General features: G+C 37.6%; 1 protein-coding gene across 1 annotated transcript; it reads left to right on the forward strand.

Moving 5' to 3' along the window:
• The first annotated feature begins 15,002 nt into the window (after positions 1 to 15,002).
• On the forward strand, positions 15,003 to 17,541 carry LOC145771726 (26S proteasome non-ATPase regulatory subunit 8-like). The gene has a single exon (XM_082583453.1). The coding sequence runs from the start codon at positions 15,048 to 15,050 to the stop codon at positions 15,849 to 15,851; it is 804 nt and encodes a 267-aa protein (XP_082439579.1). The 5' UTR covers positions 15,003 to 15,047; the 3' UTR covers positions 15,852 to 17,541.
• The last annotated feature ends 1,889 nt before the right edge of the window (positions 17,542 to 19,430 follow it).

Here is a 19,430-nt window from a genome sequence, read left to right on the forward strand (position 1 = left end):
TGACTCTCATTTTGAAATACTTGTGTTTTTGAAAGATGCGTAACAATAAATTTCCCTTAGAATGTGTTTTCTATAACGACGTTAAAATGACAGTGTAAACGAATGATAACATTCATTGAAGAGTGTTTCCTAGTGTCATTTTAGAGAAAAGTAGCGAAAGAAGTAGCGGTAGCGCTCGTTACTTTGGTCCAAGTAGCGGTAGCGAGCTTTAAAAGTAGCGGGTGCCCACTTCTGACGGTAGGCTACTGGTGTAACATAAGTTAACTTCACAAGCTTTTGGAACATACTGTAGCTCCTTAGTCATCTCCAATGACAAACTGCTATTACTACAGCAAACCTGCAGCATTAGGCTGAAATAGATTGTTCAATCTACACTTCTAAAATAGGTTCTGAACTACAGCATACTTGACTAACCTATGCCTAAACCGATTATATTTTGTTTCCAAGTTGCATCTAAGTAGGATATATGTTTGCTTTATTACCGTATAATAATAGTGGTGTTGCAAGCACAGTAGTGCTTTTTTAGTTTTCATGATAAATTACTTAATAAATATAGTGGAAAAAATAGAATAAGCTGCTGTTCTACCAAAAGAAACCATACCGGTAAACAGAGAACAAACAACAAGAAATCATAGGCACATACTACTGTAGATACCAGTACCTACGGTACCGTATAATAAATATAAAATCCAAATCACAGTACAACACTGTGGCTTTACGATGGAGCAAAAAATAACTTTAGTAGGTGGTCTAGAAATCACAAATCTCACAAAATTTATTCAAATTGCTTTTGACAGTACAAAAATTTAGGGACAGTGGAATACCGGGACGACTCACTTTATTGATTTTTCGGTGCTGGTTAAGCATCGGCCGCCTTGGTCAGTGACGTCATTAAAATGTGTGACGTCATGCAAAAAAACGCACCTACTTTTAGGAAGGGTGCAAAAACTCGGAATAGAAGTAAAAGCGGAAAGGCTATTGATTTTTAAATATTTGTAGTGAATAGTGCCTTTCTGCTCGGATTCTAACAATTTTTCTATCGTTGGAATACATGATGCTTCATCTACCCGAATGGATTAATTGCCAGTCTAAAGTAGGCATTACATTTATGTTGCGCTAACTTAAACTTTACTATATTGTACCAATTCTTAGCAATTCAATTTTTACAATAAAAATATCAAACCAACACAAATTAAAAGAGTATGTCTTGCTTTATTCATATGTTAACTATCACATTTATATCTAATCCACAAAACGAGCAATCGTTGTTCAAACGTAACCGCTCGACGAAGCTTTTTTCCAATGCATTTTTCAAGGCGATTCGATCGTGGTTCAGTATAAGCCGCCCACAGTTTGCTGTGATCGATGAATACTGCCTCCACCAAATGTGTTGTAGCTTTCTCATTTCTGCGCGGATTTGAGAAATTTTACTATTGTTGGAAAGCACGATACTGCATCTATCCGATTAAATTGATTGCAAGTTTAAAGTATGCATTATATTAATCTAGCACTAACTTAAACTTTACTATTTTGTACCAATTCTTAGCAATTCAATTTTTTAAATAAAAATATCAAACCAACACAAATTAAAAGAGTATGTCTTGGTTTATTCATATGTCAACTTTCACATTTATATCTAATCAACAAAACGAGCAATCGTTGTTCAAACGTAACCGCTCGACGAAGCTTTTTTCCAATGCATTTTTCAAGGCGATTCGATCGTGGTTCAGTATAAGCCGCCCACAGTTTGCTGTGATCGATGAATACTGCCTCCACCAAATGTGTTGTAGCTTTCTCATTTCTGCGCGGATTTGAGAAATTTTACCATCGTTGGAAAGCACGATACTGCATCTATCCGATTTAATTAGTTGCAAGTTTAAAGTAGGCATTATATTGATCTAGCGCTAACTTAAACTTTAATATTTTGTACTAATTCTCAGCAATTCAATTTTTTAAATAAAAATATCAAACCAACACAAATTAAAAGAGTATGTCTTGGTTTATTCATATGTTAACTTTCACATTTATATCTAATCAACAAAACGAGCAATCGTTGTTCAAACGTAACCGCTCGACGAAGCTTTTTTCCAATGCATTTTCAAGGCGATTCGATCGTGGTTCAGTATGAGCCGCCCACAGTTTGCTGTGATCGATGAATACTGCCTCCACCAAATATGCTGTAGCTTTCTCATTTCTGCTCGGATTTTAGCAATTTTACTATCGTTGGATGGCATTATGCTTCATCTACTCAAATGGATTAATTACCAATCTAAAGTAGGCATTATATTTATGTAGCGCTAACTTAAACTTTACTATATTGCACCAATTCTTAGCAATTCAATTTTTACAATAAAAATACCACACCAACACAAATTAAAAGACTATGTCTTGGTTTATTCATATGTTAACTTTCACATTTATATGTAATCCACAAAATGAGCAATCGTTGTTCAAACGTAACCGCTCGACGAAGCTTTTTTCCAATGCATTTTTCAAGGCGATTCGATCGTGGTTCAGTATGAGCCGCCCACAGTTTGCTGTGATCGATGAATACTGCCTCCACCAAATATGCTGTAGCTTTCTCATTTCTGCTCGGATTTTAACAATTTTACCATCGTTGGAAAGCACGATACTGCATCTATCCGAATTAATTGGTTGCATGTCCAAGGTATAGCCTACAGTACATTTATCTAACGCTAATTTAAACTTTACTATTATAACATCAATTGCTCCAAAAGTGATATGACATTTGGACAACACCACGAACTCCAAACAGATTTAAAGTGCCTCTGACAGGAAAATAAATTCGCTAAATTTACCTAAGATACCAAAAAGATGACACTAACAAACTTTTCTGACCAGCAAATCGTAAAAATTATCAACAGGCTACTAAGTTACACGCTTGCAAACTTTCGTTGACATCGGCGAATCTGGCACTCATTCAATTGCGAAAATAAAAACGGCAACACCGCTGTGACGTCACAGTAAGCGGGAAGGATACATTTTTTCTCTGTGATGACTTGGTAAAGTATGGTACGGCTACTGCAAAACGTGAATGTGTGGGGCTCTGTTGATCTAAAGCATGCGCAAATTAAGAATTACCGAAATGAAAAAGTGAACTTATTATTACTATCAGGTTTCGATCAAATAGGTTGAGTTTACTTTTATCAAACAGCATCTCAATTCAATTGAAATTGCAGTTTCATAGGGCTACAATTTTCATACTTTTTTATTTGTCCTAATCTGGCTATAGCCATTTGCAGTGTAACAACAGTATTTCACAAACAGCACCTTTGATTTATGGTTGAGGCAATGCCTACAAATTGCTGTTTATGTGACATTGTCAGTGACAAAGACCGTGTGCTTTCTTTTCCTACTTTCTCACAAAACAAGGTAGGCTACTGAGAAGAAAATGATCAAAGTTTTCTTCAAGTGTTCGAAAGTGGGATGGGCCGTACAAAACTAGTCGTATATGTTCACTTCACTGAAGATGATTTTGTTAATACCACTAAAGTAAAAATGCCTACAGGCATGTGTTGGAGTGTATACTACAAGGTGATGCTCTCGGAAGCAACAATCGGATTGTGATGCCGTCATGCATTGTTTGGCGAATCCGAAACAATTTTCCAGATCCAGATGGCCGTTACACAGGATTTCAATGGCCATTGGCCAACTGAAGGCACATTATGAGAGAGAGAGAGAGAACTTTTATGTATTTTTGAATAGTGATGATGAATTAAATATGAATGATGATTCGTACGATTTCTTCATTTTTCACTTAAAGTATATTTTAGGTTTTGTAGGAACGTATCCAGTACAGTTTTATTAAACTGCAAAAAACAATAAATCTTCGAAAAAAGCAACCGCTTGTACCAACTCCGACCAAACTGTGATCCACCAATTACATCTAGGAAGCGTTTGTTTCATCCGTTGCTAACGACGTCCACTTAGGATGACGTAATACCACCAAAGTCGTCCCAGAGCAGTGAAATATGGAATTTCGCCTGTGGTGGCGCTGCGGAGCAGTCGTTTGATTAAATTACGCCCTAACCAGTCGAGCTACAAGGTTAAGATTAAAAAGTTCGCTAAGTATAATTCTGCGCTAGGAAATGCTTTAAAAAGTTACTATACTTGGATCCCACCTGTCAGGGGCACTTTAAGCAATGATATCTATAAGCAGACAATAGGCAAAAAGTGTTTACTAATTCCCTTTAACTGTGTCTTGCTTGAACATTTTTAATTATTCCAGACATGTTGGATCAATGTGCTTGGCCTGCGCAGTTTTTGAAGTCAAGATTCAGTTGGTAAAGCAAAAATAGTAGGCTACACATTTAACCAAGCGCAGCAGCACCACTTTTCAAGATTAAACAATAGAAACCCTTTAATGATGCAAAAATCAGTAGTCTTAACAGCATCAAATTTTACGTCTTGAAGCAGTTTAACATCGCCTATCTTAATACGAGAAGTAGAATGGGGTGACTTTGGTCCAGTTATGAGACACCGCTTTGTTTAATTTTGCAATGGTTCTGGGAGTCTTAGATATATTGGCAAAACTCGCTCTTTTAATGCAGTTTCGTTTAAAATAAGACAAACTTTGTTTTAGAGACATAGAAACTGAAAGCATTATTCTCAATCTCGTGACGTCACACGCGTGCCAAAGGGAGGGTTGTAACCCCCACCTTGGCTACGCCACTGTGTTGTACATTGCAGGTAGGTCATCTATGCCAGTGGTTCTCAGCCGGGAATCCTCGGACCCCAAGGAGTCTTAGAGCGATTTCAGAGGGTGTTCCAGACGGTTGTTCGCCTGGTCAAACGTCATGTAGAAACCGTTCGGGTCTACTGAATATTACGTCATGGAAATTCCTAAAACATGAGCCAAAATTGCACCATCGTCCGTAAGACTCGTGTCAAACCTGTTGAAACCGGTTTAAACATTGTGCCTTTGAGTTATCACAAATTTTTCTGATTCATTCTCGAAGTTGTTTGTTGGAAGTCGGTCGCACATTTAACTGGTTTATTTGGTGCTTGCTAGCTGGACAAATTCTCCGTCTTTTATCCAAGTAATCTGTATCGTAGTGACAGTTTTAGAGGTGCAAGGAGTTGCAACCCCATTTCGATAGCCGCGGGCTAATTTTACAGAAATACACTGTTTGAAAAGAAGTTCAAGTGTGTGTTTCTTCGGTCATTATATACAGACGAACGGATTCGGGAACTTTATGTTAAAATTTTCCCACGAAGAGATTATGGTTTACCGCTGTGACCAGAGGGTGCGTGAAAGTTTCCGAGTTTGCAGCATGATTGATAAATTACGAAATTTAAAAGTAGGATGTGCTTTATTTGTGTATTACCGTGATTCTCAAACTGTAGCCTAGCCTACCTCGCGACGTTCTGGTGTGTCGTTTGAAATTTCAAACGACATCGTAAGAAGGTTTGGTTTCCTGACTATTCAAAAGCTCTTTTTAGGGCTACCAAAACAGGCCTTTTTAGGGCTACTCAACAATACAAAGAGTAGTCCATGTTGTGCGAATTTTACACTTAAAAACGACAAAGCTTTCACAGCCATAACAGAGAAATTGTTTCGTTTGTTTGGATAGGTATGCTATAGGCTACTCTCTAAACAATTCTGAGGAGAGAGAGTTTAAACTTGAATTGTGTTGCGTGTACTTTGAAGTGAAGAAGTTACCAAAACGGCTAGCGTCTTGCTCTTGCTCTAGCTATGAGAAACATCAGTTTGTCCCATTATAACATTTATACTGTAACACTTTTGTCTTGACCACGTTGCGACAACATAGCCCACTGTACAGACAATGACACATCACAGATGCAATACAACAAAAGCCGAGACATATAATCAGTACATTGACAAGGAGGTATATTTTTTGGACTCGGGCCCGAGATGATTTGAGGGTCCCGCAACCCTTCCGAGAGGTCCGGGAAATTGAAGAAACTAAGTCATATATTTATACAAAGTGCGTTTTTGTTAGAAGTGCCTTGATTAGGGGCCGCGAATCTCATGGGTACCGAGCAGGTGCTCCGAGAGGGGGAGGGAAGTCGGGTAACTTTCTTCCCTAGCAAAGCACTGTAAGAAAAAACGAGTAGTTTTTCGTTTATTTAAGTTTGAAGGGGTCCCTTTTTGCCACAAAAACAATTAGTGTACCAACTTAAAAAATTAACAAATTTTTGGATGAAATAGGCAGTTCCAAACATTTTCGATCATGGATAGATGCTACTTCAGATGTTTCTCATCAAGAACAAATCATTCCGTAAAATGGGTGACATTGGCCATCAGGGGTGACTTTGTACCAAACAAAAAAAGGTTACTGGTTAACTTGAGCAACTTAAAATATTTCTGCAATATTTTGGTCATTTGCATAGGTTTGTAAATATCCTCTTTTGTAAGTTTTCAGAATTTTTTAAGAAAAATGTGAATTCAGTTGTTCACTCTGGAGGATCCAATATGGCCGCCAAATAACACCAAAAAATAACTTTGCAAACTTTTACCTGGCACGCCAGTGTCTGACCATACTGGGTATGCCAAGCATTGACAGAAAGTAGGTCTTAGCTCTAGGTTCAGTATTAATTATGTAATTTGGCTGCTGGGCATTTGCTTCTTTCACCTAGGTGGCTATAGTCACCCCTTGACATGTAGAAAATATGGTGTGATTTGGCCACTTTTGTATGATGTTAATCCACTTTTTATCGTTTATAACAGAATATTAGCTGTGTTAGTGATCCATTTTCTTCAATTTTGGCTTGATGGAGTGCAGATTAATATTTCAAAAATTGACATACCTATAGGAAATACAAACGGAAACCAGGTGCCAGGCCATATACTAGTGGTACATTTTCGTTCGATTAACTTGATATTTGATACGTAATCACGAGTGCTGATTGTTGAAAGTATTTTAAAAACTCTGAAAGAGGCCAGTGACACCCCTTTTTGGGGTTGGCAATGAGCATGTCTTAAAAAAGATTACTGCTTATAGTTTTTTTAAAACACTGGAGTGAAAACCACTTGTAGTTTTGTTTTTTTTTTAATTCTACGCATGGACCAAATGACTTCAAACTTGGTAACATGTAAGGGCTCTTGATAGCCCTCAATATGGGTAAATTAAAGTTTTCTCCCAGAACCATTGTAAAATTAAAGTAAACGGTGTCTCATAACTGAACCAAAGTCACCCCATTCTACTTCTCGTATTAAGATAGGCGATGTTAAACTGCTTCAAGACGTAAAATTTGATGCTGTTAAGACTACTGATTTTTGCATCATTAAAGGGTTTCTATTGTTTAATCTTGAAAAGTGGTGCTGCTGCGTTTGGCTAAATGTGTAGCCTACTATTTTTGCTTGACCAACTGAATCTTGACTTCAAAAACTGCGTAGGCCAAGCACATTGATCCAACATGTCTGGAATAATTAAAAATGTTCAAGCAAGATTCAATTAAAGGGAATTAGTAAACACTTTTTGCCTATTGTCTGCTTATGAATATCATTGCTTAAGTCTGTTTGGAGTTCATGATGTTGTCCAAATGTCATATCACTTTTGGAGTAATTGATGTTATAATAGTAAAGTTTAAATTAGGGTTAGATAAATGTACTGTATACCTTGGACATGCCACCAATTGATTCGAGTAGATGCAGTATCGTGCTTTCCAACGATGGTAAAATTGAGAAAAAAGCTTCATCGAGCGGCTACGTTTGAACAACGATTTCTCGTTTTGTAGATAATATATAAACGTGAAAGTTGTTAGGTTAATAAAGCAAGACATACTCTTTTAATTTGTGTTGGTTTGATATTTTTATTGTAAAAAATGAATTGCTAAGAATTAGTACAAAATAGTAAAGTTTAAGTTAACGCTACATAAATATAATGCATACTTTAGACTGGCAATTAATCCATTCGGGTAGATGAGGCATCATGCCATCCAACGATAGTAAAATTGTTAGAATCCGAGCAGAAATGAGAAAGCTACAGCATATTTGGTGGAGGCAGTATTCATCGATCACAGCAAACTGTGGGCGGCTTATACTGAACCACGATCGAATCGCCTTGAAAAATGCATTGGAAAAAAGCTTCGTCGAGCGGTTACGTTTGAACAACGAGTGCTCGTTTTGTTGATTAGATATAAATGTGAAAGTTAACATATGAATAAACCAAGACATACTCTTTTAATTTGTGTTAATTTGATATTTTTATTGTAAAAATTGAATTGCTGAGAATTGGTGCAATATAGTAAAGTTTAAGTTAACGCTAGATCAATGTAATGCATACTTTAAACTTGCAACCAATTAAATCGGATAGATGCAGTATCGTGCTTTCCAACGATGGTAAAATTTCTTAAATCCGCGCAGAAATGAGAAAGCTACAACACATTTGGTGGAGGCAGTATTCACCGATCACTGCAAACTGTGGGCGGCTTATACTGAACCACGATCGAATCGCCTTGAAAAATGCATTGGAAAAAAGCTTCGTCGAGCGGTTACGTTTGAACAACGATTGCTCGTTTTGTTGATTAGATATAAATGTGAAAGTTGACATATGAATAAACCAAGACATACTCTTTTAATTTGTGTTGGTTTGATATTTTTATTGTAAAAATTGAATTGCTGAGAATTGGCACAATATAGTAAAGTTAAAGTTAGCGCTACATAAATGTAATGCCTACTTTAGACTGGCATTTAATCCATTCGGGTAGATGAGGCATCATGCTTTGCAACGATAGGAAAATTGTTAAAATCCGAGCAGAAATGAGAAAGCTAGGAGGCACTATTCACTACAAATATTTAAAAATCAATAGCCTTTCCGCTTTTACTTCTATTCCGCGTTTTTGCATCCTTCCTAAAAGTAGTTGCGTTTTTTTGCATGACGTCACACATTTTAATGACGTCACTGACCGAGGCGGCCGATGCTTAACCAGCACCGATTTTTCTTGCGAAATGGACATCTGGAGGGTTACTAAGAAGTTCAAAAATCAGCAAAACTGTACAACGTTTTCTTTGCTTTTAGGTAAATTCATTCTCATCAAATGAATTGCTATATTTGGTTAAAATTTTGGGTGCTAGAAAATCTGCAAAACCTTACTGCAGCAGTGTGAGGCTACCTACCGTTACCGTTGTTGCGTGAAATCTACCCCTGCATTATCATTACTTGAATACCATGACGTAAACATGATATCACATATTTCCTACACTTATTTTGGCGATACACACTTTGTACACACGTGGGCACTGGGCAGGTCATATAAACTGCACCTGACTCCTGAGCAGTAGCGTAGCCAGGAATTTTGAAAGGGGGGGGTTTTGACGACCCAACGGCGGGGGGTCTGGGGAGTCTCCCCCAGAAAATTTTGAAAAATTACTTTGAATTTGGTGCATTCTGAGAGCATTTTCAACAAAAATGTAGTTACGAATATTCCTGTAAAATGTTGGTGTCTGGTGGCATAGCAAAAAGATAAGATCATGTTTTCTTCGGCTTTTTTCGGAAATCAAGCTAAGTCTCTATGTTTTCTTGTTGCTGATTCCTGGCTGAGATGTTTAGTATTGGCAAAACTTGCTCTTTTAATGCAATTTTGTTTAAAATTAAGCAATTTTTTTTAGACTGAAAGCATCATTCTCAATATCGTGAAGTCACACGCGTGCCAAAGGGGGGGGGGGGGGTTGCAACCCCCAAAACCCCCCCCTTGGCTACGCCACTGCTCCTGAGTATGTGACATATGGCAGTAGACATCAAGCTGTAGTTGCATCAAATTTTGTCGTAACATTGTGACCCTCCAGTTGTCCACCTTACTTTTGAGTGAGCAATCCCCTACTTCCAGTGATGGGCATTATCGGCGATAATTCATCGGCGATATTTATCGGCGATAAATTTCTATCGCTTATCGTTATCGCTCAATTATTTTTTCTGTTATCGTTTATCGTTATCGCCAAAGGCAATATTTGATTATCGCCGATAATTAATCGCCGATAAATTTTATTTCGGATCAACACACAAGTGGAAAGATCATGAAAAGTATTATTTTTACTAGACACCTAGTTAATGAAACTAAAATTAAAACCAGTTCTTCTTCAGTGCCTGAAGTGTGTGTGCACAGGTCGTTATCAGGAGAGGGGGCATGTCCCCCTGCAGCGACGGCCCTGACAACACAATAATTTTTAGAGTTGCAAATTGCAATGCAATGAAATGCATGCAACAAATCTCTTGTTGTTTTGCTGCAATGGGCAATCGCAATTGAATTTTAGAATTAAAATGTAAGCGCACAGGCGCCACAACTTTCTTTGAAGCGAAGCGAAAGAAATTGGCAAGTGGTTTGTGAAAGTGTCGCAATACGAGGTCGCTTTTACATCGGAAACATGGTCTTTCGCGCCACCTCACGATCAACTATTTTATTCTTGTGTTTTCTTTTTTCGTTGGAAGTGTTGGTTTTTAGTAATTGTCGTAAAAAAATAAAATCTCTCTCGTCAAAACATGAACTTACTGTTTTAAGCGCATTAAATCTTTAGATGAGTAGATTAACTAAAATTGCAAGAACTTGCCTTGAGACGTGCGGTTACGTCACGAACTCAGATTAAAAGACAAAATTCACACACAATAACAACACAAGATCGGTTATAGACTGTAAGATCGATATTTTTCTAGCTTGGCGATATAACTTTAATCCAAAAATAATAACCGAATGCACAAGTGCCATTTAACTTAAAAAGTTAACCCATTTGTGCCGAAAGTGAAAATACTTAAAAAATTTTCGGAAAATTTAAATATTGCATAATTATAATATGACCTAAAAAACATATCCCAATTATTTTTTTCCTAATTGTGTTTGTACTTTTTGAGAAAAAAGCCGTCCTATATTAAAGACGCTAGGCAAATCCGTTATCAAATTTCACAAGTTTCTTGTGCGTAATGCTAAGCGTTACTACATTTTACTTATCGCTCAAAGTGATTAATGGGAAATGTCTTGTTCATGTCTGGTCATGTCATTATTGTCATCGAGCATTTTATTGAAATGAAAGTTCAACAAGTCATTGCGGAATATGATATTGCTTGAAGCATTTAACATGCAGACCGACATCACATTTTTTGCATCTTGTAGTAGTTTGTGCATGACAATAGGCGGATCGAGTTGCGTGGTAAAATTATGCTAAATACAGTATAACCTTTCTTATTTACTGTAGCCTACCTATGCGACATAGCCTACCTCAATCAAATATTTTTATTCCCACTAATACAGTGCCTGCATTGTAATGCTTATCTCAACAACTCAGCGTTCTGCCATTGTTTTACAAAGAAAACAAAAAAAAATTTTCTGAAATTATCAGTAAATTACGATAATTTGACAAGCTTGATGGATTTCACAGTATGCACATTTTTACTACCAATAACGCTTAAGATTACTGATAAATTTTCAAGTATTTTGCGTTTTTTGGAATTTTTTCAATTATTGCTGACTTTGCTGTAAACACTAAACAGCCCTTTAAAAGCAAAATACAAAGTTTGGAATTTCTTATGGTATTTTTATTTGATTTAATTATTTTGCCTACTGCACGTAAGCGGCAGTGTAACTCAATTGATAAAAGCATCCAACTGGTACCTGAAAGTATAATTATAAGCACGGCGGTTACCTCAGTGGTTTGATTCTGGATCAAGAAGTTGAAGATTCGATACCCACTACCGCTATTGCGATTCTATTTATGCATAACTTACAAAAAGTTTTGTCCCTTGACAGTATATTATGTTCGATTTTCGTCATGTTGATGAAAACAGTTCGTGCTGCATGGGATGGGGCAGCGCTAATCAAGAAAAAAAAATTTATCGTTATCGGACATTATCGGCGATAATTTATCGTTTATCGTTATCGCTTAATTTTTTTTTGATTTATCGTTTATCGTTATCGCTTCAGGCATTTTTCGTTTATCGATTATCGTTATCGCTTAACTGAAAAATGAGTTATCGCGCCCAACACTGCCTACTTCTACCATCCCTACCAAAATTGAAAAAAAAATAACAATCAGAATAGGTTGACCTTTAAAAATAATAACAATTAACAAAGTCAATTTATTATAATGTTGAAATAAGCAATGGTAGGGTTGGTAGGTCTGCTACTATTCGGTGAGTCCGATTCGGTGAGTCCGATTCGGTGAGTTCCTAACCTCTACCAGTGGTTCTCAACCTTTTTGTCTTGGTGGACCCCTTTTGGTACCTTCGAAGCGGTCGCGGACCCCTAAAAGTTTTTGGTATATCGCGTCTCCTCATGGAACCATTATGTTACATAAGTTTCAAAGCAACACACGTAGAAGAATTTTCTGAATTTGCAACGCACTTGACGATTGATGAGATTGACGAAATTATGTTATTATGAGCTATAGGTATGTTGGCACACAGGATCAACATCGGTAACCTATACGCTCATTTGACGTTTTTCTATAAATTTTATCAAAAGTTAATAGAATACTTGCGACCATTAAAAAGAAGTTTTCCCTTGTTTCATTTGTAATCAACATTAATTCGTTTTAATAACAGTCATTGCAAAACTGTGTGGTGATTGACAGACTGACTGAAGTTTACATTTCCAAGTTAATCATTGAACAACAATCTGCCGCTACAAAAGAATTAAGTTGAACAAAGCCAACATAGCCTTATTAAAAGGTTTAAGTGATTTATATGATACTTTTTGTTAAGAAACCAAACCTTTGTGCAATGTCCTTTGCAATTTCAAACGACGCACCAATGCGTTGCGACTTACAGTTTGAGAATCACTATAGGCTAATACATAAACAAAGCACAAAATTTTTTTAAATTTTGTAATTTATCAATCATGCTGAAAACTCGGAAACTTTAACGGACCCCCTGAAATCGATTCACGGACCCCTAGGGGTCCCTGAAATCGATTCACGGACCCCCGGTTGAGAACCACTGCCTAACCCCTAACCTTAACCCCAAACCCCTAACCCTAAAACGGCAATGATAATTAGGCTACGGTACCCGATAATTTAAAAAAAAAAATTGAAAAAATCCCCCATTAAGGGATCGGACTCACCGAATCGGACTCACCGAAACGGGCCATTCCGAGGGTTGGTAGCCTGGTATGACTGCAAATTATGTATGAAATAAATCCGGTAACGCCTAGAACATCACACAACTAAGGCGAAAGAGCCATGTCCATTGAGTCCTGTCTTTGTCATGAGTTACCAATGGGGGTGGGAGGGGACTTGTATACCTGGGACTGGTATATAAGCCCCCCCCCACCCCCCTTGGTAACTCATGACAAAGACAGGACTCAATTCAATTTTCTCTTTCGCCTTAGTCAGTTAGTTGTGTGATTTTCCAAGTTTTTCCAATAAATCCAGCCTATCTGGCGACCTCTTCAGGCGGTCATACCCATTTTGTGCATTGTTTGGTATTTTAAATCACCTTTTAGTTATAAAACTATTACGCAAAATAAATGTTACCACACATTTGTCGTCTTATACTCAGAGTCCAGTTTTCAAAGGCAACCATGAAAGAAAAAGACGTGAAAACTTACTTGAACTAATTTTTGACAATTTATTTTATTCAGTGTATTCTGCTGGTTGTGGTTGGAAAATAAATACGACATTCAATAAACTCAGTTTACAATGAAACTCTCCTACAGTATTATCAATGTCAAAACTGATGCAAGCGAAAATAAATCGAGGAAAATCAGCACAATTGCGAAGGGTTCGATTTGTCATGCATCTGCCTCGTTAGCTCAGTCAGGCCCGGATTTAGGGGGGAGCAGAGGGGGCAGGTGCCCCAGGCCCCCCGACTGTCAAAGGGCCCCCTTCGTGGAAAAAAAATGTGATTTTTTTTTTAATCTTTCAATCTTTGAAGTTTCTGCAAAATACCGCGCAGTGCTGGATTAATGGTCCTGTAGACGTAGAGGTGGTTTCTCGCGCCGTAGGCGCGAAAAATTTTTTTGCACGGGACCCCCTGATCTAAAAGTCCCCCGGGCCCCTCATCAGCTAAATCCGGCCCTGAGCTCAGTGGTTACGCTCTCGGCTCAAGATCACGCCGCGCTGGTTCGGCTCTCGGGGTGTGCGCTTGAGCAACGCATTTCAGGACTGCTCTCCATTCAGCGGCACCTAGTAAATGGAATAATTCTCCCCAAACAGACTTCAACAATCGTAAACTTCACTCTGTCAATCTCTGTACCCGGCCCTGCGTCAAAAGCCTCTACAAGTATGCGAAACTACCACTACCAGGAATAACCAGTATAGGCTTTTTCAGTCCGAGGATAAAGATTAAAAAAAAAAAACTTATAGACCACAGTCCGAAAGAACTGCGGCAGTTGACTGAAAATTGCCAATTTTGGAAACTTAGAATTGACGGAATATTGCTCCCAACTGATGTAACATAAATTGTTACCGTAATATTATTGTAACAAATGCGACAACTAATATGCAGATTTCATTTTGCGTTTTGCCGATTCTACCTTTTTCTACACCTTTGCTATGTTGACGTGTATTGTTTTCGCTGTGATGATCAGAAATAAAAAAAATGAACAAAAAAAAAACTGAACATTTATTAAAAGTGGAAACCCTAGAATTATATGTCATTTTTTGAAGACTTTGTGTTGTGAGAGAATCTCCTGGAGTGGAGGGAACTGGAAAGTTGGAAACGGTTTGAGCTGAATTAAGAATTAATAAGAATATGATAGAAGTTGTAGCTTTTTTAAGGGCCTTATACCCACATTCTGGATTGTATGTGATTATTACTATCTAGCCATTCTGATATGGGGTGTGGCAACTGGTTGTTGATTTCCACATAGTGCGAGGGTAAGGATCTGGATTATTCTAGGCTGTAACGTTTGTCAGCAAACTTGAAAAATAAATAACTTTATGCCTAACAAAATGATGTACACATACGCAAACTATGGATGTTTCCAGTGTAGTTGCATTTTAACTCTTTTCCTTTTTCTAGAAGTTATAATGATATGAAACTTCCTATTTTGTCTGTGTGTATCAATAATACTTTATTTTTTCAGGTTATTTTATTGACTTGTGTATAACCAATCATTTACTCTAAGTAGCTGAAATGGCAGGTTCTCTGAAAAGTACAGTAAGCACATACCACTTATTAAAGAAAGACTTCAATAAAAAGAATCCTAATTTGGAAAAATGTAACCAGCATCTTCGGAGTCTTAAAATTGCTTTAACAGGCCTGTCTTTCCTTCCATCTAATCGCAGCTCATCTTCTATTCAAGAGAATGTTTTGGCTAGAGATATTTTAGAAATAGGAGCTCAAGTTAGCATTATGAAGAAAGATATTCCTGCGTTTGAGAGATATATGTCACAATTAAAATGTTATTATCTGGACTACACTGATCAAGTTCCCGAATCTCCTTATAAGCAGCAGCTCCTTGGTTTGAATTTGTTAAGTTTGCTAGCTCAAAATAGAGTGGCTGAATTTCACACTGAATTGGAGAGAATGTCCACAAATGATATCCAAACAAACATTTACATCAAGCATCCTATAGCTATGGAACAATATTTAATGGAAGGAAATTATAACAAGCTGTTTCTGGCCAAAGGAAATGTTCCAGCTGAAAGCTACAATTTCTTTATAGACATTCTTTTGGATACCATTAGAGATGAAATTGCCAAGTGTATGGAAAAATCATATGCCAAAATATCATACCAGGAAGCCCTTCGCATGCTGTATTTTGAAGATGCATCAGATCTCAAAGACTATGCATCAAAAAGAAACTGGAGTCTAGAGGGTGACAATAATTTTCATTTTGTAACAGCTCAGCAGACTGAAGAAGCGGCACCACTACCTGCCACAGAACTAGCTGCTCAGGTTATCAACTATGCCAGAGAACTGGAGATGATTATTTGAACATTTTTGTTTGCTTTCGTACAAAATATGTAAAGCAATGCAATATTTGTTAAGTTGCGGTAGTTGCCCATCCACCTAAGATATATATAACCTTTTTAAAAAAAAAAACAGTTTTGTCATTTTCTGGATGTACAATTGTACGCGCTGTATTTTATTTGCAAGTCCTGTTAACTTTAATCTTACATTTAGTAGTTATAAACCATAAGTTGGTTTTACCCCAGAGATAAGAAACTCCTGTAAAAGGAGAAAATTTCCAGACCTATCAGCACAAGGCTAAGTGTTGACCATACCAGTGACTGAAATGAGCATTAGCGCTATCTGTTGTGAAGGCTGCATGAAATGACTTAGTTGATAAATTGCTTCTGCGGTGTTGTAGACCCATTATCAAGTTAACTTTGATGTAATAAGAATAATAACATTACTAATAGATTTGATTTGTTTTTTTTGCATTTTTGTATTTACAATTTCACGTTACCAGTCACACCACCCACCACCAGTAATTTTTGTGAGCAAATGGCGTGAAAGTAAATTTTAAGTTAGTGTATATTATATTTCGGAAATGTAATGTATAAAACAATGTAATGTAATAATGTATATTTACATCATATAGGTCTTATCTTCCTGCAGTTAAGATTAAGTCGCTGATTTATTGAAGTTACCAAACACAAATATGAATTGCAAAGCTAATAAAATCTGCTTGTCTACGATTATTCAACGCAAAAGTTTATTGAGTGTATAAGTTTTGCTTGCTGGTAATCTTGTGTGCTTTTGTTCTCCATGTTTCCAGCTAATTGCCATGTCATTATTGCGTGTCAATGGCTTACCAAAAGCATATGTGTTTTGTTAGTACAATACATTAATAAACAAGCTTTATTTCTCAATGTGCACAAGTTGCACAACGATACTGCAATGTTTAGACCAGTGGTTCTTAACCTGGGGGATGCGAGCTCTATAGCGATATTTGATGTATCTACAGTGATTTTGATGCTTTGCGCTGTCAGTCCGATATATAGCCTGTTTTGTTGCGTCAAAACTGAAAAAGATGAAGCTTTTTAGGAATGGAATCGCCAGTAGAGGTTTTTTCAGATGGACCTTCTGTGGTTGGTATACAATGTGGCTTTGTTATAAGTGAAAAAGAAATTAGTGTTACTGTATTAGGCTACTCATTGACAATTATCTTTTAATTGTCAATTATCTTTTAATCTTTCACTTTTTCAACGTTCTGGGCCAATTATCTTATATATCCACTTGTCTCAATTAGAATGCTTGTTGAGTTCGATTCCATATCTCCTTGTGAAGCTACATTTTCTGCTGCAGTTGCTACCAAGACCAGGGAGCGTATTTGTACCAATGGGGAATGACCTTTTCCTTCTCCTGTGAATGTGGTGACGAGGAACAGACCGCAGATCACACCATCAATGTCTGTACCATCTTCAAGCCGTCTTGGATGATGAATCCAAAGACTGGCCGCTCTCTAGTAGTCTTCCAATGTAATCCGGGAACATCGTGAATTTGGGGTGGTAAAAGGATAGACCCTGGCAGCCCCAGAAGCTCACACGACGACGACGAACATAATAAGGTTTATTAACCAAACAGAAAGAAAGATGTAAATCGGCTGGTTGCTGTCATGTGACTCATGCCCATGATATTGTGAGCGTTTTTCTCGAAACCTTTTTGATGCAAAATAAATTAAGTGCACGTTTCGCCGTTGGCAGTCTGGCCTAGCGGTTTAAGGTTACGAAAGTATTCATTTCGATGACGTGGGTTCGATTTCCACCAATCCCATTAGTCCATTACTTCTGCAATTAACAAACAAAGTTCAAAGCAAGAATCAACTCTCTGAGTGCAAGAAGGGTCACAATGACTTCAGGTTCATAGGGAAAATTGTTCTATGTTGAGTTATCCACAGGTCAAAACACCCCAGCTGCTGCAGCGACCTACAGATTATAAATACTCGACCAAGGACAGGCTCAAAGTTGAAGACTTGGGTTTAGGCTAGGTGGAGAAACTTGTGCAATTAACCCCAATTAAAAATCTGTATCAAGCATCTCACTGACTGATCAACCAAATAAATGCTTTTGATACTGCACTTATTAAAATTCGGTGGGGGGGCAAAGCATGCAATCATTGTTAAAAGGAAGCGTGATAGAAAACAAGATTAAGTACCACTGGATTAGCCCTATTGGTAGATGTTAAACTGACGTGTCACCAAGGATTTTGGTGTCATTCATTGTTCAAATATCTTCGTGCATAATTTAGGACCGGACTTATGCTACACTAGTGTCTCTCAGGTCGTTTGATTTCGTGTAGCCTACCACAATTTTGAAAACAACACTCAAGACTAATTTAAAATAATATACCGTAGTGCAGTGCTCTTCAACCGGGTATACTGTATACCCAACCCAAGTGTATACCAGATCAAAACTAAGGTATACAGCTTAGATCTGTGATAGTGGAAGTCACAACAGAGACAGCAATTGGCATATTTGTAAACTTTTAACCGGACCTGCTGGTGTGCGGTTATTACTCGCCAACCTGCTTTGTGCTTTTGAAACAGATACGCTCATTTTGGATGCGTCATGCGTGTGCCGTTTTCAATGAAGAACCAACTGAGGATGAGGAATTGTTGGAACTACGGGCTGATTTAAATCAAAAATACTAATTCCGAGAAGTGGATTACACAGAATGTTTGGGTTTCTCTTCTTGAATTTCCCGAATACAAAAATCTCGCGTAAAAAGCCATTGATGTCTTGGTGCAGATGCCTACCACTTATTTGTGTGAAGAAGGATTTTCCAGTCTTGTTGAGATCAAGTCAAACACACGAAACTCGATACTTGACATTGATTCTTTAATGCGGGGGGGGGGGGGCAATAGAGAAAGAGCTAACACCACGTTATGTCCAACTTGCCGAAACAATGGAACAAGCCAGCCATTAAATCAATTTCAATTTTTTGCACTTTTGCATGCGTAGTTTCTTGTGTCCAGTTCAAGACTACTATAATCACTTTAACAAACAATTAATTAATTACTTATTATTTTTTTTACTTCCTGTGCACAATTAAACATCCCTGTGCCTATGACAGACAAAAAGGTTGAAGAGCACTGCCGTAGTGTATGGAACGAAATAAGCCTTCAAAAAATTATACTGTACCTCCAGACGAAGGCAAATAAAGTCAAGAAAAAGTCTTGCTTTGGTAAATTCAGCAGATCAAGACGAGATCGCTCCAAATCCTACTATGGCAGGAAACGCCAGCAACCGAGCCCACACCAAGCAATATGAAACTTGCCCCACAGAATAACCTTCTCCCCGGTGAGCATGAGCCATGCCTCCACCGTCCACGAATTGGCATCGGCAGATGTGAAATGTTGCAGTACCGTATTTATAAAAAAAAAGCGGACGATACATCTGCTCGAATGACCTGATCTGAAGGTAAAATGCTCTGCACAAGACTTGTCAGAGTTAAACAATATAGCAGGGGCTTGGACCACGGCTATTTGAAATGCAAAGAAGAAGGCTGCAATAAGCAAAGCTTTTTTTATCGTTAAATTAACAACAGCCTTTATTTCAACCACAACAA

The sequence above is a fragment of the Aplidium turbinatum genome, chromosome 6, assembly GCF_918807975.1.
Source record: "Aplidium turbinatum chromosome 6, kaAplTurb1.1, whole genome shotgun sequence".
Lineage (NCBI taxonomy): Eukaryota > Metazoa > Chordata > Ascidiacea > Aplousobranchia > Polyclinidae > Aplidium > Aplidium turbinatum.

Coding starts and splice junctions, on each gene's coding strand:
- LOC145771726 (XM_082583453.1), top strand. CDS start 15,048: ATGGCAGGTTCTCTGAAAAGTACAGTAAGCACATACCACTTATTAAAG.